At 41.6% G+C, this 20,913-nt stretch overlaps 1 protein-coding gene across 2 annotated transcripts in view; it reads right to left on the bottom strand.

The window, feature by feature from the left end:
* gabrb1 (gamma-aminobutyric acid type A receptor subunit beta1) overlaps positions 1–20,913 on the bottom strand; it is an 82,388-nt gene that overhangs the window by 24,990 nt on the left and 36,485 nt on the right. For both annotated transcript variants that reach the window (XM_029494529.1, XM_029494528.1), the window contains exon 4: positions 8,659–8,879. In XM_029494529.1, coding sequence (XP_029350389.1) covers positions 8,659–8,879 — 221 coding nt within the window. The remainder of the gene's footprint in view (positions 1–8,658; positions 8,880–20,913) is intronic.

The raw sequence follows: 20,913 nt of genomic DNA, 5'->3' as shown, positions 1-20,913 counted from the left end.
CTATTAGACGTTCCCCCATCCCCTTCCCTCTCCCGTATTGTGGCTGCAAACAGAGGCAGACACAGGCAACAGCAGACCCCAGCCCTCAGCACAGTTTTGCTTTTGTTTCTAGCTTTTGTTACTCTAGGAGGTGAGTGGTAATGAAGGAAGTTCTTAAGTTCACAAATGACAATTTCAAATGTAGTTAATGTGTGTCTTGCGAACATGCACATATGAGCTACTAGCTGATGCGTTTGGTTTAGCTAAGGCTCTTCATCATGGGCATACAAACTTTTTTGGTCATCATTTGTGGCATTCAAAGCAGCGTTGGTGACGTGACTTTTTTGGGCCCATGGTGCTGCTGCCGAACAGACTATTATCGAAGCCTGGAGGAGACAGGGCACAAAGAACATTTTGTATTGGCTCCTGAGTGTCCTCACAAAAACCACTGTCAAGGTTTGGGAGCGGTTGGACTCCAGCTTTAGCTTGAGCTCAGCTAACAATAGGACAAGCAATTTTGACTTCCCCTGTTTTCCCGCAGTCTGTTTCAACTGGTTGATTTCCCCTCAGTAAATTCAGCAGTGCTGGCATTTCCCAGCCCATGATAGCTGCCACAGGAAGTTTCCCAACACCCACAATTAATAGATAAGACTGATGTACGGGTGCCTATTCCCATGAACACACAAAATGTCCTCTTGTTGGCTATAATCAATTGTGCTCAGTGACACCAGATCCTGCTGAACTAGCAACATAAAGCTGCTACTGTCAAGCAGAGTAGTAACCTGGTGGACATTAACAGTCACAGTTTCATATTGCTGAAATTTCACTTTTTCATCAGCCACTTCAAGCAGGGGTGCCAATTTAGCTCTACGTAGATGACACAGAGAGGCTTTGTGGCCAGCCTGTTGACAATAATAACACACAAGCGCCTTACCAGCTCCTCACTCAAAGAAATATTCAAAAATTAATATTCCTTGTAAATAAAAACAAAATGTAACACATTACATAATACCAAAAAAAAGGGGAAATATTTCTTTTGACAGTTAAATGTCAATCACTTCAGCAAACCCCTTTTCAATGCCAAAAATGTACTTAATTTAGACAAAAAAATAATTACATCAGGTGACCATTTCCCTGCCCTAACCCTAACCCTAACCCAAGAAATCTATTATCCTGAATTATAAAATGGTCTGGTGAAAATTATGACCATTGACCTGGTGTTAGGGTAATTTTTGACCCAGTTATAAGCTTATTAAACAATAATAAGTGCCAAAACTGAAATCATAAACACACTAACAGCCAACAGCCCACAGCCCACAGCCAGCTCCTCTTCCAACCACAAGAGCTTCAGTTAGGTGCTTCTCTCTTTGCCTTTTTGACAAAACAAAGACGGACATATCCAGGCATGTAAGACCAATTCAGTTTAGAACTGGTGACTTGTAGAGCACACATCTCCAGTTTACAGCATGCAACAATTACAAGATTTATTGTAAGCCAAGCTCTGGATCATATCTTTGCTGACAATGAGGCATAGGACATGCAGCACCATAGCAATACAGTTGAGTAGGTTTCTGAGGAGGAAGACAACGTGGAATATTAACCAGAGGACACAGACACATCTGATCAGTCTGCATGGTGCTGTTTAAAACAGAAGCAGCTTTATGCTGCTTTGGTTGGTTCAGTTTAAAAATGCTTAATCATCAGTACAATAAATCAACTCTGATCCTGATCCCCTTCTCAGTCATCAGTAAGTCGTTTTAGCAGACAGTTCAGTTTTTTAGAATAACACATTTTATATGTCCCTCAATTATTTAGATGACCTTGGATAGGATAATCACTTGTGCTTTCTTCATTTCAGAGCTAAAATATGGACATTAGGGTTTTTTGTTTTTTTTTTTTTGGGGGGGGGGGGTTATGATTTGCAACATTTGTTAACTGGTAAAACTGGTACTAATAAAAATTGCCAGCCTGAATTATTGTCCTAGTCTGACCCTGTGAGCCTATATCATGACCTGACTGGATGTTGCTTAAATATAATAATACAATAACATAATAATATCTGATATGAATAATTAGCCTATAGCCTATAAAGTAATATATCAAGACGTCTGAGGTTTGGATTTTCCTTGCTCAGGGTAGCCACGGCTAAGCAGAGAGAGAAACAATTATGCACATTCTACAGAAGTTTCAAAGTCCATTCAGGTTTTACAAAACAATTCTGTGACCTGAAAAGGAATCATAAAGCTTCTTGTGTGCACACATGCATGCACGTGTGTGTGCGAGTGAGAGCATTTCATTTGTAAATGGTTTTCCTGTTCACACAGACAGAGAAGTGAGAGTTTGTTTGTTTTTTTTAATCGTTTGTTTGGAACATTTTTTAAATGGTAAAATAATCCCAATCTGAATTATTGTACCACAAAGAAAATATATAAAATATTATATTATAAAATAATTACGAGTATTTTGCTCAGTCTCGGGTGGTTGTTTAACACACAAACTCCCCCTGTCTCATCCAACAACTGGACAGTTTCAATAGGGAGCCTGAGGCAGACGTTTTCTGTGACTCTCCTGTCTTACCTGTTACCCTCCTAAAGACAATTCCTCCCTGTTCATTGTCATTCACAAAAACCCACACTAAGAAAAACCCGTCACATCTTCCTTTTGTTTAGTTAATGAGCCAAAGTTGTTGTGACTCTCATTAGCATACAGAAAAACTTTATCACTAGAAATTTTTTAGTCTTTCTACTCTTTATCTGAGACTAAGTATATTTTTGTGATGTTTAATTTATTTGAAATCTAATAGTTTGTAAAAAAAAAAAAATTACATAAAAAAAATCTAAAGTAAGAATACAGTACAATAGCCTACTGTAAAATAAAATGCAGCATACACATCATTTTCTACATTGTGTTTCTTCAAATTACTAAACTCTCTTTGCTCATCAATAAAAGACTTAACTTCATGATGACTTAGGAGTGGATCACGATCAGAGTGGATTTATTGAACCGATGAAAATAAGGAACATCACTCATGAAGCCTTTGTTTTTTCAACTGAACTGACCAAAGCAGCATAATGTTGCTGCAGTGTGCTGTTAACCCTGTAAAAGTACACCATCTTTGAGAAGTGTGTGGGGAAGTTTATTTGTGCTGTTGACCATAACCGCTGTGAAACAATCAGGAAACAACAATTTATTGATCTGATTCATGGCCTACTCTCCCCATTCACTGTCTAGCTTACACCACAGTGTCAGTCGACCTGTTTCAGTTGAACTTGTGACTGTGCTAAGCAGTGACTATCTCACATTACAATATACATTACTGTATGGTCACCAATAGAACTGAAACACCGGCTTTGTGACAATTCTTTTTCTGCTTACTTCCGGAGCAACTCTGCCTCCTCCCCGTTCATGCTCACTACTCCCTGCTACTGTCTTATGGTCATGTCCTACTACTCACAGATGCCCCTTGGTGGTGGTACTCCTCCTCTACAAAGATGCATGACTCACGTGAGAATCATGCGTGAATACGACCCAATTCAACCAGGAACAAATGTATGACAAACCTTGAAGTAAAAAAACACAGGGAGTGACATTGATAAGGAATACCTGGATGCCTAAATCTGTGTACTTCTTCTTGCTGGGGTGTACAGATCCAGCAATGAGGCCACTGGTAGTCTCTGGGACAGACTGACAGGCAGGGATATTTTCGTGGCAACAATGTCACTTCAGACCTTTCACATGATATCAAGACTCCTCAGATTTGACAAAAGAGACACCAGAGCAAAATCTGGCAAGCTAGATCTCCTCAGGGATGTCTAGGAGAGATGGGTGCAGCTCCGTCCACTGATGTTCAGGGCCAGAGGTGACAGTAGATGAACACTTTGTCCCTTTCTGTGGAAAATACCCCTTCCAGCAATACATGCCCAGTAAGCCAAGCAAATACGGCATAAAAATCTGGATGGCCTGTGATGCAAAAACCAGCTATGCATGGAATGTACAGATTTACACAGGCAAATCTGCAAGCAGCATCCCTGAAAAGAAAAACAAGGAAAACGTGTAGTCCTCAATATAACTACTGGACTGCAGGGTCACAACATCACTTATTACAATGTTTTTAACAGCTATGATCGTGGACAAGAATTTCTCAAACTCACCATGATGGGCACGAAAAAACTAATAAACCAAAGGTATTCACTGAAATGTTGCAGATGAAGGACAGAGCTCCACTTTCCTCAAATTTCGTTTTTACAGACACCTCCACTGCTGTTTTATACTGCCCCAAAGAACGGCAGAATGTAATACTCAATGCCCACTCTTCACAAAGATGCAGCTGTGTCAGCAGGAAGTGACAATAGGCCATAATCATCCTTGACTATAACAAAAACAAAGGAGGAGTGGACAACCTGGACAAGCTGACTGCCACCAACACTTGCCAGCAAATGACGAGGAGATGGCCAATGGTTGGGTCTTACAACAGCCTGGATGTGTCTGCATGGACTAGCTTTTCTGCATTCTCTTAAGACAGGATGTTTCTGATTTTCCTAATATTTCTCAGGTGGAAGGAAGCTGCCCTGCTGGCTTATTTTATGCGAGTGACAAAGGACATGTCCTGGTCAAAAGTTACTCTAAGTTTTCTTACAGTGGAACTAGAAGCCAAAGTGATGCCTAGCTATAGTGAATGAGGTTGAGTTATTGTTAACATGGACAAACTGATATCTATCTGATAAATAGGATTTGAACCATCTTAGTGCTGACCAAAAGAAAACCTGACCCGATGAAGAAACAGCGAGAATGAGAAATGCGATGCAGACTACATGCAGTGCTGTTTAATAACACAAGCACTGCTTCTGTTACTAATCAAGTTTTTACCCCATAACTGCATAAAGCAGGGTAGATTTGAAACGTTTGGGTAATAAAAAGCTATTTTAAAATTATGTGTAGTGTGGATGTGGCCTGACATTTTAATCAGTGTTAGGTTAAATGATGATCTTACCGGGGGACTTGATCAGATAGTTGTAAATATCAAAGTATGTCACCTCCGGCCATTCAGTGGGATAATTTCTCCATGAAAATGAAGCAATAGCTCTTACTCGTCTGGCTGTCTGCCTAGTGTGAGTTCTATCTCCCCCCATCCTAGCAATCGTATTTCTATCTGATTTGCAGCCAGTCCGATCAGGACCTCTAACTTCAAATCAACTCAAAGTTTTCTCACTGTCTCATGTGATAGGTCAATTTTAGCACACATGCCTGGGCACCTGTATCCCACAATGCTTCTACTGGAACTGCATCCAGCTGACAGTAGAAGAGGCACTCTTACTAATTGCGTTCATTTATTTCATTTTAAAAATGCTTCTCTACAACGCTACACCATGAATACAGCTACACCTATGTTCAACATATTCTAAAGTCATGTTCTTCATGTTTAGTTTTGCTCTCTACACTTAACCCATAACCATTATAAGTATATAGGGGCAGCATGGTGGCATTGTGGTTAGCACTGTTGCCTCACAACAAAAAGTAGTGGAAAGCATGCGTGGGTTTTCTTTGGGTGCTCCAGTTTCCTCCCACCCTCCAAAAACATGCATGTTAAAGCAATTAGTGACTTTAAATTGCCCGTAGGTATAAGTGTGAGGGTCAGTGGTTGTTCGCCTTTGTCTCTGTATTTTGGCCCTGCAATGGATTGGTGACCTGTCCAGGTTGTACCTTTCCCCCAATATGAGCTGGCTTGGCTCCAGCAACCCCAGCAACCGAGAAAAGAAATAAGCAGTAGAAGATGAATGAATGAAAGTATTATACTGTATGTGCCAGGGTGGGACAAAATTTCTATACAGCAACATTTCATCGTTATATAATTTTGTGATATGAGAATCAATGCACCAGGGTAAAATATCAATGTTTAATTGGTTACTTGTAGGTTTTTTGGATTTTTTGCAGCATGATGACCCCAAAAAACAAACACCTTCCAATCCGTGAGGCTAATAGACATTGGCTTTACTGTGTCAAAACAAAATGATAAAAGACAAACAATTGACATAAAGATAGCCTCTTTACATAGCCTGCCACACATCAATCAATGCTGTGGATCATTTGTGAATTAAGTGAATATAGTTTAATTCATTCAACAATAAAGCTATATACAACCACAAAGTAATGATGCTGGGATCAGGGAAATTGGTTTTAATCGGCCTTATTTTCATTGATTAAAACATTGATATATGACTGTTGAGTCATGTATTATATAAATAATAGCAACTATATACTACCATATTGATAATTTTGTCCCACCCCTAGTTTAAAGTTTGATGAAACATAATGTTCATTCTCACAGGATGATGAGGATGATGAAGTCAGTCGGCGCCACACTGAATGAGGAGCCTCTCTTGCTCATCTTAGTTTAAGCCTTTGTTATTTATTGTACAGTTACTTCTTGGTACACAAAGTATTTAATTGCTTTTATGACATATGAAAAACTTGAAACTTGAAGCAATGCCTGTTGCTATTGAGAGGAATCCAATTATTATATGTTCCTGATCTACCTATTCACATTTCCTTCCATTCTTGTGTGGAGTGTGACATGTAGCCTGCAATCTACATTGTCCATCGATTTCTACTGCACAGATGAACACAATGAGATGATCAGTAGATGCCAGAGGTTATTTATCCAAAGATCATGTAGAACTATATGATTTAATGCCATATTTATTTATTTCTCGTTACTGGTAAAGGAGTTTGATAAAATGCATTTGATCAGAATATAAAAAAAAAAAAAAAGGACAGAAATGGTGCACTTGGATTGCTAGATTAAGAAATCATATCTGGAAACGCAAATACTGAAACAAATTACTGGTGATCATAGGTTAGGGTCATAGGTGAATTGTCTTAATTATTGGTACAATACAAAAACAATCTAACTGTGGCCTTGCATTTCTAGAAAAGTAGGTCAATAAAATGAAAATTTGTCTACATTTGACCGCTCTGAGTGTATGTGGTGGTGATGGTGGCTTAATCTGTGAAGTGATTCCAGCATGTCTTTGTCTGCTCTTCCATATTGGATATCCGCAGGGAGGAGGGGGTCTTCATTGGGCTCTTGCATTTGTAGTGCAGGGTAGTGTTCTTCTCAAATTGTCGCATCAATACTAACACAAAACACGTCATAATAATGTCACATGCCTTCAAAGGGGTTAGGCTGAGGTGAAGTAGGCACTGGAAACAGGCTTTCAGTTGCCCTATAGTCATCTCCACTTGGGTTCTCATCCGTCATTGGACCACATTAAACTGCAGTTGGGGTGCTGGCTCAGGGTCAGAGGTCAGCAGACTGGGCTAAAATGGGTATCACCTGTCACCCAGCAGAAGGCCTGTAAGTAAGTAATATTTATTTATACAGTCCTTTTCACAAAATTATTTCGAGGGCATGTAAAAGCAAGTGTATACTGTATACACACGAATGTCGGTAAGGCTAATAATTTGTTTTGCATTGAGTGTGAGTAGAGAATGAGTAAAAGTAACGACATATTCAACGCACCTGCACATTAATACTGTGGATGGACTTCCTATTTACATAACAAGACTCATTTGGTGAAGGAACGGTGAGAGAAATATGAGTGCAGCTGATGTAGTTAATCACTTGGGGAAATCAAAGACATTCAAGATACCAATCCCCTTCTGAGGTGGTAGCACCATGTGATAAACATAATGTAATTATCGTTTATTTAAACAAATTCTCCATCATTCACCTGCAGTCCTGTGGAGATATAGATACCGATGCACCGATACCACTTTTTTCCAAAACAAGTAGCGTACGAGTACTTACGCCCTTACACACAAGTTACTTTGTGTATACTTTGAATATTTATTTTCTATTTTTCCACAGATATCATACATGGGTGACTGTACTGCAGTGAATCTTGTGACGAAATTGTCATATACGGACATTCAACATTAGGGCTTTTCTAAACATTAATGTTGTTGCCCCACAATAAGAACCTTGCGGGTTCTGTTCCCAGCCTGGGGCCTTTCTGTGCGGAGATTGCGTGTTCTCCCTGCGTGGGTTTCCTCCCACCGTCCAAAGACATCATGTTTAGGTTAATTATTTAAATTATCTGTAGGTCTGAGTGTGAGTGGTTGTTCGTCTCTTTCTGTCTCCGTATTTTGGCCCTTATGATCATCATCACAACATGACCGAGTTTTCATTATAGCACCTGTAGTCTGATGAAGATATCATAACTCAAGGGACTACAAGGATGTCATGGATGCAGTTTTTGTCTACAGATGGAAAGGAATGTGAGTTTGTTAAAAACCAACAAATTTGTGTCACCATTAGGTTTATGTTTGCTCAGAGGAAATGAAAAATGACGATTCACACTAAAATGATGAGTTGGTTCATAATGTCTGCAGAGATAATCACAACAGGGTTTTGTTGTAGATTACTCATTTGCAGTGTTGTGACAGTAGACAGACACGCAGAGAAGCAAGTGTTCAATTGCCAGACCTAAGGGGGATTTGTTAAGGATGTGCAGGGAATAAAATAAGTTGGCCACTGAGTCAGTCGATTTGTGCTAATGCTAGCAGCCTTCAGCGAAACCCGCCTGCTGGATTCTCTTTTGTATGTTTACATCAAAATGAAATAAAACAAAGTATAACCTCTAATTCAATGAGGCTACAAAGAGCAAGAGCAGCTCCTACCTCAGACCATAGAGCACGGTTCCGTCAGGATGCAGTCTGATCATTCGGTTCTTCACGGTCACCCCGTGGACAAAGGACTTCTTGTCATTAATGAAGTATGTGTCAGGGACCCACAGCTGGTCTGCAACTCGGTTGTCCAGGGTGAGGTTGAGGGGAATGCCTGTGTAGGACAAACGCTTGTCTCTCCAGGACTGCTGGAAGTACATGGTGATGGTGTAGTCCTGGAGGAATGACAGGATGTGAAAGTAAGATTGGAACATTAACACTTAGATGTGATTTTTTTTTTTTTAGGTAAGGGTTAGGATTAAAATCTGATTAGGGCTAGTTATGGATTTAGCCTCAAAAAGTTTGAATCCAGATCACTTATGGCATTTCACTGAAATGCTTGAGTGATATAATTACCTGAAATTATCTCATGCAATGTGTGCTTTGGTTTCTTGATATTTATATGTACAAATAAAAAAAAAAAGAATAAAAAGATTTAATTAAATCTGTGGTCAATGAAATGCATACAGTTTTTTAATAAAAGTGTTGATGCATTCAGTAGCAAGAAAATAAACATGTAGGGCCAAGTCATACCAGTCAAGAAGAAAAACATAAAAAAATAAAAAAATAAATAAAAAATCAGCATGGATAAATACTGCATTTTGTAAAATTAGTAGAAGGAATAAACTGCATTCCACTACAGGAGAGATCAGGAAACGGTGTAAGATTTTGATTCTTTGTATGGCGCCACTAACCCTAACCCAAGAGCAGATCTAAAAAAAACAAGCCGTATCTTCGAAAATTAACTCACAGATTCTAAACTTAAAGTATATCACTGTTTGTGGTGGAAGAACGAAAAAAAAATTAATAAATTCACACTTACTTAGTGGTGCATAAAGTAGCTTCCCTCAGATATGCCAGCCAGAGAGCTCCCCAGACAGAAAATGTGAAAATCATTACCTTCCACCATGCTCCCCATCCCATCATCACTGAATTTGAACAGCAGTATCAAAAGGTGCTCAGTAAGAGCAAAGGAATATAAAAGTTAACATGAGTGGGGGCGTAGATTCATTTATACAAACATACTCATCCTGCTGCAGCCAGGTTTCAGTTATACGAAATAAATCAATAATATGATCAATGATCAGATCATTAACTAGGAGGGATTTGGATGACAGGGATTTAATATTCAATGCTATACATTTAATTTTTGCAATATTTAGATCCTAATTGGTGGTAGTATGAATTTCAATTAAGTTCTCATTTTTGGTTTAATACATTTACTAAATTTGGGGGACAGACAGTTTCTATAGACATTCTATACTACTCTCGGCAGGCAACCGCTCTGATTGAGGTGCAGATAAGAGTGTTAAACTGCAGCTCTGCTTCCTGGTCTGGACTCGGGAATGTCACGGTTCTAACTTTCTAGAAAATTTGGTCAGATTCCTAGAAATGAGAGCAGCACTCTCCACAGTAGGATGGATGCATTCCCTTTATCAGACCAGACCCCCTCCAGAAAGTCTTCCAGTTATCCACTGTATATAGCCCACATTGATTACACATTGACCACCTTTAGAACCTGCGGTGGACATGTGGCTATACATGTCGTCACTGGTCAAGTTGCAATGTCCATCTAGTCAAATTATATGTAAGTATAGACGACATGACAAAGTCCAGCCATCATACCTTTCAAGAAAGAGATGGGTTCTGTGTCCCAGAGATGAATGTGTTTTAGTGTAAAATGTGCATATCAACCACAGAAAAGCAAAGCAAAACATCTTGTGAAGGTGCTGGCTGAACCTGGTAAGAATGAGAGTGTGTTGTGGCTCCCAACTGCCAAGCTGAGGGCCAGATAAGACCTGGCAGTGGTGCTCAGCGTGGTCTTCCAATCTTCTTCTTCTTCAGCTGTTAAGTTCTTCCAAAGTTTCAGGAAAAAAGATCTCAGAGTCTTCAGAGTCTCTGGAGGTTGCAGTTTTATTCAAAGTACAGCAAGTATTTTTAACAAACAGCGTGAGTGGTTCAGACCCCAGGGTCAGAGAGCACACTGAGGAATGAATCCTTGTTCCCCCCTATATATATATATATATATGCTCCTTTGAGCTTCAGCCTACTGCCTACACTTCTCCCTCGTCTCCAAGCTTCCTGTCCTCATTCGTATCTCTACCAATGGGAATTCCCCTTTTCTGACTTTGATGCCATCTCAGCATTTTGTCAAGGCCTTACATATCATTGCTTGGGGGCTGCCGCAACAGACTTTAGCTCTGTTTCCACCACCCCCCTTCTTCTCCTCCCTGAGTCTTCACATCTATGTTCATGTGACTCTCTTATCTCCCCCATAAATCCTCCTCTGGCACCTATAGCCTCACTGCTTCCTCTACTATGACTGTGTGCATTAGTTCTGTTTCCTCAGATCTATTACAGTGCAACCCATTTGCTTTTCGTGGTTAACATAGTAGTTTGTGCTCTTTTAGTATTTTACACCGTACTTTTCGCCCATGTCCTTAAGAAGAACCCAAAGCCAATGTGTGTGTACATGTCACCAATGACACCTGTGTGTGTCGGAATGGGTAGGTGATTGGTGTGGAAGTAAAAAAGGGGGCAGTGAGAGTGGGAAGAGGAACAAGCGGAACCTGACTCCATGGAAATGGAGACCCTTGGTAACACCTTGAGATAAGTACCTCCTCTCTTTCACGACAATACACTGGATGCAGGTTCAGTGAGCCAGTCGAGTGTGTGTCATTTAACCCATGAAGGTACAGTACACTCACCACGATGCTATGGCGGGAGAGAGCCACAGACTCAATTTTCAAACAAAATAAACTGCAACGCCATGGACACAAGGCGAAGGACTCAAATGCATGACTCAGGGTAGTCACCCAAAAATTTTCTGTAGAAAAAGAATGCAAACACAAATCAGAAATGCAAACATGAAGCATTCTCAGAGAGAATGCAAAAATACACACTGAAACAACTCTGGATTGAGGAACAAAAACCTGAACTAGTTACTTGATCAACATAGCATCCTGACTCATGGAACATGACAAACTAGCTCAGACAGGACAAAGGGAAATGCAGGCTTTAAGAACACCAGGTAAAAGGGAAATAGGTGGAGACAATCAGGCAGGGAAAACTAATCAGCCAGGTGGGAACCCACAAGAGGAAGGGGCAAGTTGCCTGACACTTGAGGAAAGAAGGATTTCAAAATAAAACAGGAAGTCCTGAGACAGATGCAACAAAACTAAATAAAACTTAACACAGTGACGTCCTGACATAAACACAATTAATAGCAGACCTTGTGGGCTTGAGGTGCCATCGAAAGACGGCAAGTGTCTGCACAACAGACAATATTATAACACTGTTACTTTGTGGACAAATCGGTCTGTTTAACCACAGTTCATTACGGCTGGCAATTGCAATGATATAGGGCCCCAACAGTATTTTTGCTTGATTTTTTCATTCGAAGCCCTCTATGTGTTTGAGTTAATTGAATCTGCTAGCGTAGCTTGTACTGCCTCCACCTCCTGCGCCCTCTATACTTTCATGCCCCCTACCCGAACCAGGGTCTGTATCCCATCCCTACTTTTATCTCCACCTCTTCTATTTCTGCCCCCTACCCGAACCAGGGTCTGTATCCCCACCCCGCTTTCACTGGTGCAATTGGTGAGAGGGTAGAGTAGTTGACAGTGGTGTTGCTTGAAATAGTTTTGTTTGTGCCTTTTCGACGCCATGCGGTTAGCCTAGGAGAATTGGCCTGTGTTGGAATGTTGGCTTTGGCTGTTCAGGTGAATTTGGTTGCTGAATCTGCTGGTGTGCTAGCGTAGCTTGTAGTGCCTCCACTTCCTGCACACTCTATACTCTCATGCCCCCTACCCGAACCAGGGTCTGTATCCCATCCCTACTTTTCTCTCTCCTCTATTTCTCCCCCCTACCCGAACCAGGGTCTGTATCCCCACCCCGCTTTCACTGGTGCAGTTGGTGAGAGGTTAGAGTAGTTGACAGTGGTGTGTGAGATAGTTCCTTTTGTGTTTGTGCCTCTTTGACACCATGTAGTTAGTACAGGTGAGCTGGCCTGTGTGTTGGAGTGAGTATAGGACCATTTAGGTGAGTTTAGTTGCTGAATCTACTAATGCAGCTTGTATTGCCTCCACCTCCTGCGCCCTCTATACTTTCATGCCCCCTACCCGAACCAGGGTCTGTATCCCATCCCTACTTTTATCTCCACCTCTTCTATTTCTCCCCCCTACCCGAACCAGGGTCTGTATCCCTACCCTGCTTTCACTGGTGCAGTTGGTGAGAGGTCAGAGTAGGTGATAGTAGTGTTGTTTGAGATAGTTGTCTTTGTGTGAGGAGTGGTGATGGCTGGCATTAGGGGGGTGACTCTGGGACGCCAGTGTTCTCGGTCTAGCCTTCTGGAGGTGTTGTGGGCCTAACTAGACGAAACACCGGTGAAAGGAGGTTCCCACCTGATGACCCCAAAGACATGATAGCTATCACCGCTCACTGGTCTAGTTGGATAGTATCTGTAGGGAACATAGAGCAGTGTGAAATTTTGTTGCTAGGAAGGTGATCACTGAGTCTGGTCCATTTTTTTGTCGCACAAGTTTCTTGTGTTTCTCTAAAAAAAAAAAAAAAATGACTTGTGTTTTCATCTCCAGCTTGAAGTCATCTTTTATTTAGCTTGGTTTCTTAATTTGAGCAACCCCCAGCCCTTTTTCGGTCACACCCCTGGTTTGGAATTCTTCTGGTTTAAGTAGTAGTTTCCTTTCCTCCCCATTGAACAAATATTGTTTATGTTGCTTCCCTTTCCCCCCAAACAAGCTGCTTGCAACATTCTGCTAGTACAATAGAAGAATTTGTGTCCTCAGGGCCAAACATGAAAACTAGGAGTCAAGTGAGCTCTGTACAGTGTGAAATCTGCCACATCACAGTACATTATGACACATACATCTAGCAACTTGAAGGATTACCGTTTTCAAACTTGTGCAACAAAAAAAAAAAGACCAGATTCAGTGATTAACTCCCTTACAACAAACTTTGCCGTGCCTATGTGCCCTACAGACAATATCTAATTAGGCCAGTGAACAGTGATAGCTAACATGTCTTTGGGGTCATCAGGTAGGAACCTCATTTCACCGGTGTTTCGTCTAGTTAGGCCCACGACACCTCCAGGAGGCTAAACAGTGATCACTGGCATCCCAGAGTCACTCCCCTGCTCCTCACACACAAAGACAACTACCTCAAGCAGCACTACTGTCAACTATTCTGACCTCTCTCCAACTGCACCAGTGAAAGTGGGTTGGGGATACAGACCCTGCTTCGGGTAGGGGAGAGAAATAGAAGAGGTGGAGATAAAAGTAGAGATGGGATACAGACCCTGGTTCAGGTAGGGGGCATGAAAGTATAGAGGGTGCAGGAGGTGGAGGACAAGCTACACTAGCAGATTCAGCAAACAAACTCACCTGGACAGTCCTATAATTAAACCAAATCAAACCAATACAGGCCAACTCACCTGGACTAACCGCCTAGTCTCAAAGAGGCTCAAACAGGCCACACCCTCCACTTAAATACACTGCCTTTTCCTGGATTTCTTCCTCTGCTTCTCCCTAGTCTGTCGATCTTAAGAGCTCCCCCTGCTGGGACCCCAGCTACTATTACCTCTTCTAATCCAAATCCACTGACTGGATCTTACTGCCTCATCCAACATTTCTTTGACTATTTTCCTCACACTCTGTCCCCGTCCTCCTAACTCCCTCAACAAAGCAACAACAGATCTGGCTACAAACCCTCTACATCCTACTTCCACTGGACAAATCCTAAGCTTCCACCCTTGTTGCTCAGCATCCTTACCTAGATGTGCATACCTGAGCTTTCTTCCTTTCATATGCTTTGTAAAAGGGTTCCTTTGGATGAGGGCTGGGTGAACATAACAAGGCAAAGCAAAAGTTGCAATTATGCCAAGTTATTGCTTCTTAGAAGGTTGAAGAGAAAAAAAAAATCAAAAATAAAATAACAAACTTACAAGATTCAAATCAAGCAAACAGCATAGAGTGTACGCAGACTGTCATGCTGTATATGGACAAAGCTCTTGGCAGCATAGTGCCCTCCTCTCTCTCCACTGTCAGAGACAAGAATGAGTGAAATTCTCCCAGCCAGGACCTTTCTAGGTTGGATCCAACCAACTTTCCCTAGTGAAGGGCTGATACACAAGCTCACCTACAATGCAAGTGACATAATCTAAGAAAACCATTTCACAACATCAAGCACAGTATCAACACATACGCACTTGGTAAGTATTCTTCATATTTTTAACAATAAAACTCTTTGTATGGACAACTTACAAACTCAACCACCGACAAACTCCCCTGTCAAAATGGTGGGTTCCAATTACCATTCCCTCACTATAAAAGGAGCCCAACAGTCAGGTGCTTTTTCATTTTTGTATTCTGAACTATGCAGTAAATGAGATTGAGAAAAAATGTAAAATGAAAACATACTAACAATTGGAACACCCACTAGCCGGCTTAGCAGTATTCAAATTGTTTGATGTTGACCATGTGGATGGAAAACTAACTAGTGAAACTAAGTGATTTCTGAACCCCAAAGACCAGGGTGTACATACTTTCACTTAAAACATGGTAATGAGTAGAATGATGTCAGAAAATAATAAATGCATTCAGGAAAAACAGACTTAACTGAACATGTGTGGCTTAAAATACATAAGTGGGAATGGCAGTCTCTGACTTTACCACATGCGTCTTCAACTGAATCCTCCCACAGCACAGTCAGCTCTATGAAATATACTCTTTCTACTCCTAGCACACAAAATTATATCAGGCCTTAGCTTTGTACAGGCTATTTCCTGGGGAACAACAACAAGCTTTCCTCCTAAATCTACCTGCATCTCCCAGTCACTGGCATCCTCTAAGCTGCCTTGCCTCCTTATTATCTTATTAACTTTCCCTTCTTCTTGAACAAACTGAATTGCAACTCTCTTTGACTTAGAACTTCCTAAATTTGCCTGCCTCCGTATATCTTCAATGCTTGCAGCTAAGCTTTATAAAACCTGGTTATGTCACCACATATACCTTCCTTGTGACAGACTAACTTTACAATCGGACAAGATGTGCTTTAGAGTTGCAGTACCTGAACACAACAAACATAGCGGGTCTCCATTTAGAGTTTTAGGTTCTGGGGAGTTGGCAATACATCATATGTTGCCCTAATCAAAAATCGAATACTACTTTGCTCCATACTCCACAGCTCTTTCCAACTAAGCTATTGCTTCTCTACACCTTCCCAGTTCAACCACTGTCCCTACTTAGACTGAGCCACTGCCCCTGCACTCCTTAATATTTCCTCCTGTCTATGAACCTGCTCCACAATTAGCTTCCTCTTTTCTTTGGGACCTGCTCTACTCCACACCAGTTTGCCTGGGCCAAGCCCCAAGCCTCCCCGGCCTATCTGTACATTACCCACAATCTTTGTATGCCTAAGATTGGCTTTCGCTTCCTGCACTGCCATTCTTGGATTCCATTTTCTCCCTTTGGTTGGGTTTGGAACCACCTTACTAACTACCACATCTTTACTCCCAGATAACTCCTCCACTAGACTAGATACTGGGAGCTGAAGTATGCCTTTCTCATACAGTGCCACAGTGCTTAAACATCTCAGAACATCAAGCCACTTGGTAATGTAAAAGCTTACTAGTCTTTCCATTTTCTCTGCAGCAGATATTGGAATCTCACATCCCGACAGTGGCCACATCAACCTGGGAAATAATCCAAACTGGAAGTCCCGATTTATCTATTCTATCCAGTCCCTCAGCAACATCCTTCATAAACTGTTCTCCATCATGCAAATCTGCCTTGTACCACCTACCTAGACTCTTTACTGGTTTTTCCCTAATTATTGGAATTTCCTCTTCATCTATTGCAAACTTTCGATCACTTAATCTTCCTCTACTTATTGAGATACTTCTAGATTTACTCGGCTTGATTTTCATACTAGCCCACTTTAAGTTTTTATTGTCTCTCAAGTATTCTTTTCATACATGGCACAGTTGTAGCTGTCAATGTCATATCATCCATGTATGCCCTAATTGGTGTAAGGCGCATCCCATCCTGCCGCCACTCTCCACCTACAACCCACCTAAAAGCTCTAATAATTACCTCCATTGCCATTGTGAATGCTAATGGAGAAATTGTGCACCCTGCCATAATGCCTATTTCTGGCCTCTGCCAACCTGTTGTAAAACCTGCTGCACTTAAACATAGTCTGATATCCTGGAAATATGTTCTTACTAAATTGACAACTACTCCAGGCACTCTAAAATAATCAAACATCTCCCAAATAAGACTATGTGGCACTGACCCAAAAGCATTTGCTACATCCAAGAATATCACATGCAAGTCTCGCCAAATCATGCTAGTGTGCTCTAAACACCCTGCGAAATCTGTTATTCCTGCCTTCTGTACTGTAGTATCTATTAAGCTATTCCTTTCTAAATAACTAGCTAGTCTCCGTGCAACTATACTAAAGAAAATCTTCCCCTCTATATTCAGGAAAGAGATCATACGGAACTGAGTCAGATTTGAAGACTCCTCCTTTGGAATAAGAACACCTCCTGCCCTACGCCATGCTCTGGGAATAGACTGTTTCTTCCAAACTATTCTTAATTACTTCCAAGAACTTTAGGATATCAGGTGCGCTTTTATAAACCCGGTAGGGGACTCCATATGGCCCTGGGGCCGAAGAAGCCTTCGCACGCCTGACTACCTCCTCAACCTCCTTCCATCTAGGTGGTCTAATATCCATTTCCTGATCTATCTCCCCTAATGGTGACATGTCAGGTGGAAGCCCTACTACTCTATTCTGCTCAGAATCTGAATATGTTTTTCAGGTACTCTTCTACTTGTATTTTTGTTGCTTTGAGCTGCCCTCCATTTTCCTGGTTAAACAATCCTTTAACAAACTTGAATGGGTCCCTGTAAAACACTGTCCTTACATATTTTTTCTTTTTCCTCTTTTTCCCAAGATGTTCGGCCCTTCTGAGTACAGCTAGCCTACTTCTCACCCCCTCTTGCAACACATGAATTCCCTCCCTCGCTTCCTCTGTAGCTCTTTTCCATTGCTTTCTTGTCTACTTTCTTTAACTAATTTCCCAATTTCTCGTTGCTTAGCTACCTGTACTCTTTCAACCCTCTTTCTATCTTGCACCCCAAATCTTTTGACACCATATGAGTAAAAAATGTCTCCCATCTTCTCTAATCTATCGCTCGCGTTTCCTCCTAGTCTGCTCAGAATTATTGACAAGTCCCTGTTGACTGTCTCCCATTCCTTGCTACTATTTGCCCTCGGCCATTTAACTCTAGCTTTCTGCTCCATATTTCTTTCTCTGGCTGGCCTGTTGTCTGCATCCCTTCTTATAACCTGTCTCTGGATTTCATCTGACTTACTCAATTGACTTCTTTAAAAGTTCTGATCGATGCGGCCACACTGCTGTATTTTCCTTATCTGACTTGTAGCTCGTGCTGGTTATGACAAGGCTGCTAAACCTTGCCACTACTAACATTGATTGCTAGTCCACGGCAGCACCTTTTGGGTCTTTGCCTCCTGTCAGCGATCTATCCAAGCTGTCACATGGTCTTTCCTTGTTTTTCAACTGTCCTATTCACAGTAGTCACTAGCCATGCTAGTTTTGAATTTAGAGTAAACACAAAAACTTGTGCAACAAAAAATGGACCAGACTCAGTGATTAACTCCCTTACAACAAACTTTGCCCTGCCTATGTGCCCTAGAGACAATATCTAACTAGGCCAGTGAGCAGTGATAGCTTAACATGTCTTTGGGGTCATCAGCTAAACAAACAGCAAGGAAATCCCAAAAAGATAAAAAATAAATCTAAATTATTTAAATCAACCATGTTGAAAACTTCCAACTTCAATAAGAAATGTAATCTTAACCTGAATCTTAACTTATCAATCAAAAGCAACAAGACAACCAAACACTATAAAATTCAGTAAAAAAAAAAGGGACAATGGTGTTTTTTTTCTCAAGGTCTAGGTCCTAATGTCCACAAAACAAGACAAAAAGTATATTAGTGCAAATGTTTATGTTTAGACTAGATATGAACATTGAAAATGCAGAGCTGAAGAGACAGGAATGTTCTAAGTGATGATAAAACCAGCCCCGGCAAGGTGTTGATCCTCCATTACGAGGTCAGACAAAGAAAGGCCTACATGTAAGCCCTGAAGCCTGACTATGAGGTCACCTCTGTCCTTTTGTTCTCTGGAGACAAAAGAATCCATCCACAGACTCCATGTCCTATCATCCCTTACAGCTCACACTGGAATGCGAACTCAACAGGAGGTGGCAGGCTTATCTACAACACAGGCAGCAGAGATAACGGGGCTGTGACGTCACTCCCTTTTTAAATATGGACCGGGAACTTATCTCGTCCTCTTTCTGGTATTCTTGCTCAGGAGAAGGTTTGCCTTTTCGACCAGCTAGATCACCAACGAAAGTGACGTGTGCTTATTGTTTCACCCTCGTTGGATGAGAAGAGACCTGACCCATTTTTGCCCAAACACTTTTCTGGATCCATGAGAGTCAGCTGCTTGCTACCCACTGACTTCTCAGTTATTACCTGCAGAAGGAAGAAGGAGTTTCTTCACGGAGATGCGGATAATTTCTACACCCTGTTGTCTGGTTAAGTCGACCATCCTGTGTTTCATCATTACCCCGCCAAGAAACCAGGGCCTTCAGTGCTGAGTAACATGGACAGCGCCGTCAGCACCATGCACCGCAGGCCCAGCTGCTGGATCACGCTGATCACACCAGGTCCACCCTTGACTGTACTCCAACAAGTAATTTTAAGTTGCTGCCTGTTAGTTTGTGTTCATCACACTGAACTGTTTTACGTTATCCCATTTGGAATATTTATTTGTTTGTGTTTGTGCCACCTTAAGTGAAATGCACGTTCCTTTGTCAGTCTACAACCAGACAGCGGGCTACAGACCATCGTCCACATGCTTGCTCTCTGTAGCCAAGGCAACCGCTGCTCTCCTCTCATGATCGCAGGACCGGGAGTTGTTCTCCCTTCTTCTCAATTTCCTCTCTTACTAACACACACTACACATAAACACGCACACCTACACATCCATTCAATTCGCTGAGCACATCCCACCATCGGATAATGCACAGTGCTGCCTTATCTACTATCAGATTTGTACGTGTGCAGAAACTTCTCCGACCATTGTTTGGCACTGTCTGCCATTGTTAACTGGACCCTTGTGGTAGCTCCGGCAGTTGTTTCCATGTGACATAGCCTCCCTCGGAAACCATGCCATCTTCGACCACGTGAGTCGTCATGTGATCCAGGCCAGCCATCTTGACACACATAAGAGAGTAATATGTACACCTTCTTGTCAAACTTGACAGGTCCTTTGATCTTAGTTGAACTTTTGACCCCTCCGGTCTCGACCAATGAGATCGTTTCCCACTCATAACCACTCCCCTGGTGTTTTCCACGCCCCTGGTGATGAGGTCACAACCAATCAGATCATTCGAGGGCGGGGCCGAGCAGAATGGCGGCAAATTCATTTCCAGGTTGACGGGCAAAGAGGGAGGACGTGTTTTGCTAGAGTGAAAGGAGCGGAAAATATTCACAGTGTTTCTTTACAAAGAGGGAGTACAAAACAATGGTTTTAAATGATTGTTTTAAATCATGTGAAAGTTGTGTTTTCTCCCTGTGAAGGGGTTACTTACTAGGGTCTTTTGTAATTTTCGTCCGTTGTTCAAACCTCAAGGAGAGGAGGATATTCACCCAGAGTGTTTCTCTTTCTCTACTCAGGGTTGACTGGAGAGGAGGTAGGTTTTCACCCACTGATCTGTCCATAACCAGTCCCCTAGTGTGTCCACACCCCTGAGGTTACAACCAATCAGATCATTCGAGGTCGGGGACGAGTAGAAAGGCGGCAAATTCATTTCCAGGTTGACGAGCTAAAAGGGAGGACGTGTTTTGCTAGAGTGAAAGGAGCAGATTGAGTATGTATTTAAAAAAAGGATGATATTCACAGAGTGTTTCTCTCTCTCTCTCTACAAAGAGGGAGTACAAAACAATGGTGTTAAATCATCTGAAATTTAAGAATCAAAGGTCTGAAGAAGCTGTCTTCACATGACAAGATAGACAGAGTGTGTTAAATAATCTGAAATTTGTGTTTCTCTTTAGGCAAAACTTTCAAAAACAAAAAAGTAAGAGTGAAAGGTCTG

Source organism: Echeneis naucrates, chromosome 22 (genome assembly GCF_900963305.1).
Source record: "Echeneis naucrates chromosome 22, fEcheNa1.1, whole genome shotgun sequence".
Classification (NCBI taxonomy): Eukaryota; Metazoa; Chordata; class Actinopteri; order Carangiformes; family Echeneidae; genus Echeneis; species Echeneis naucrates.
This window is presented reverse-complemented; position numbering and strand designations above follow the sequence as displayed.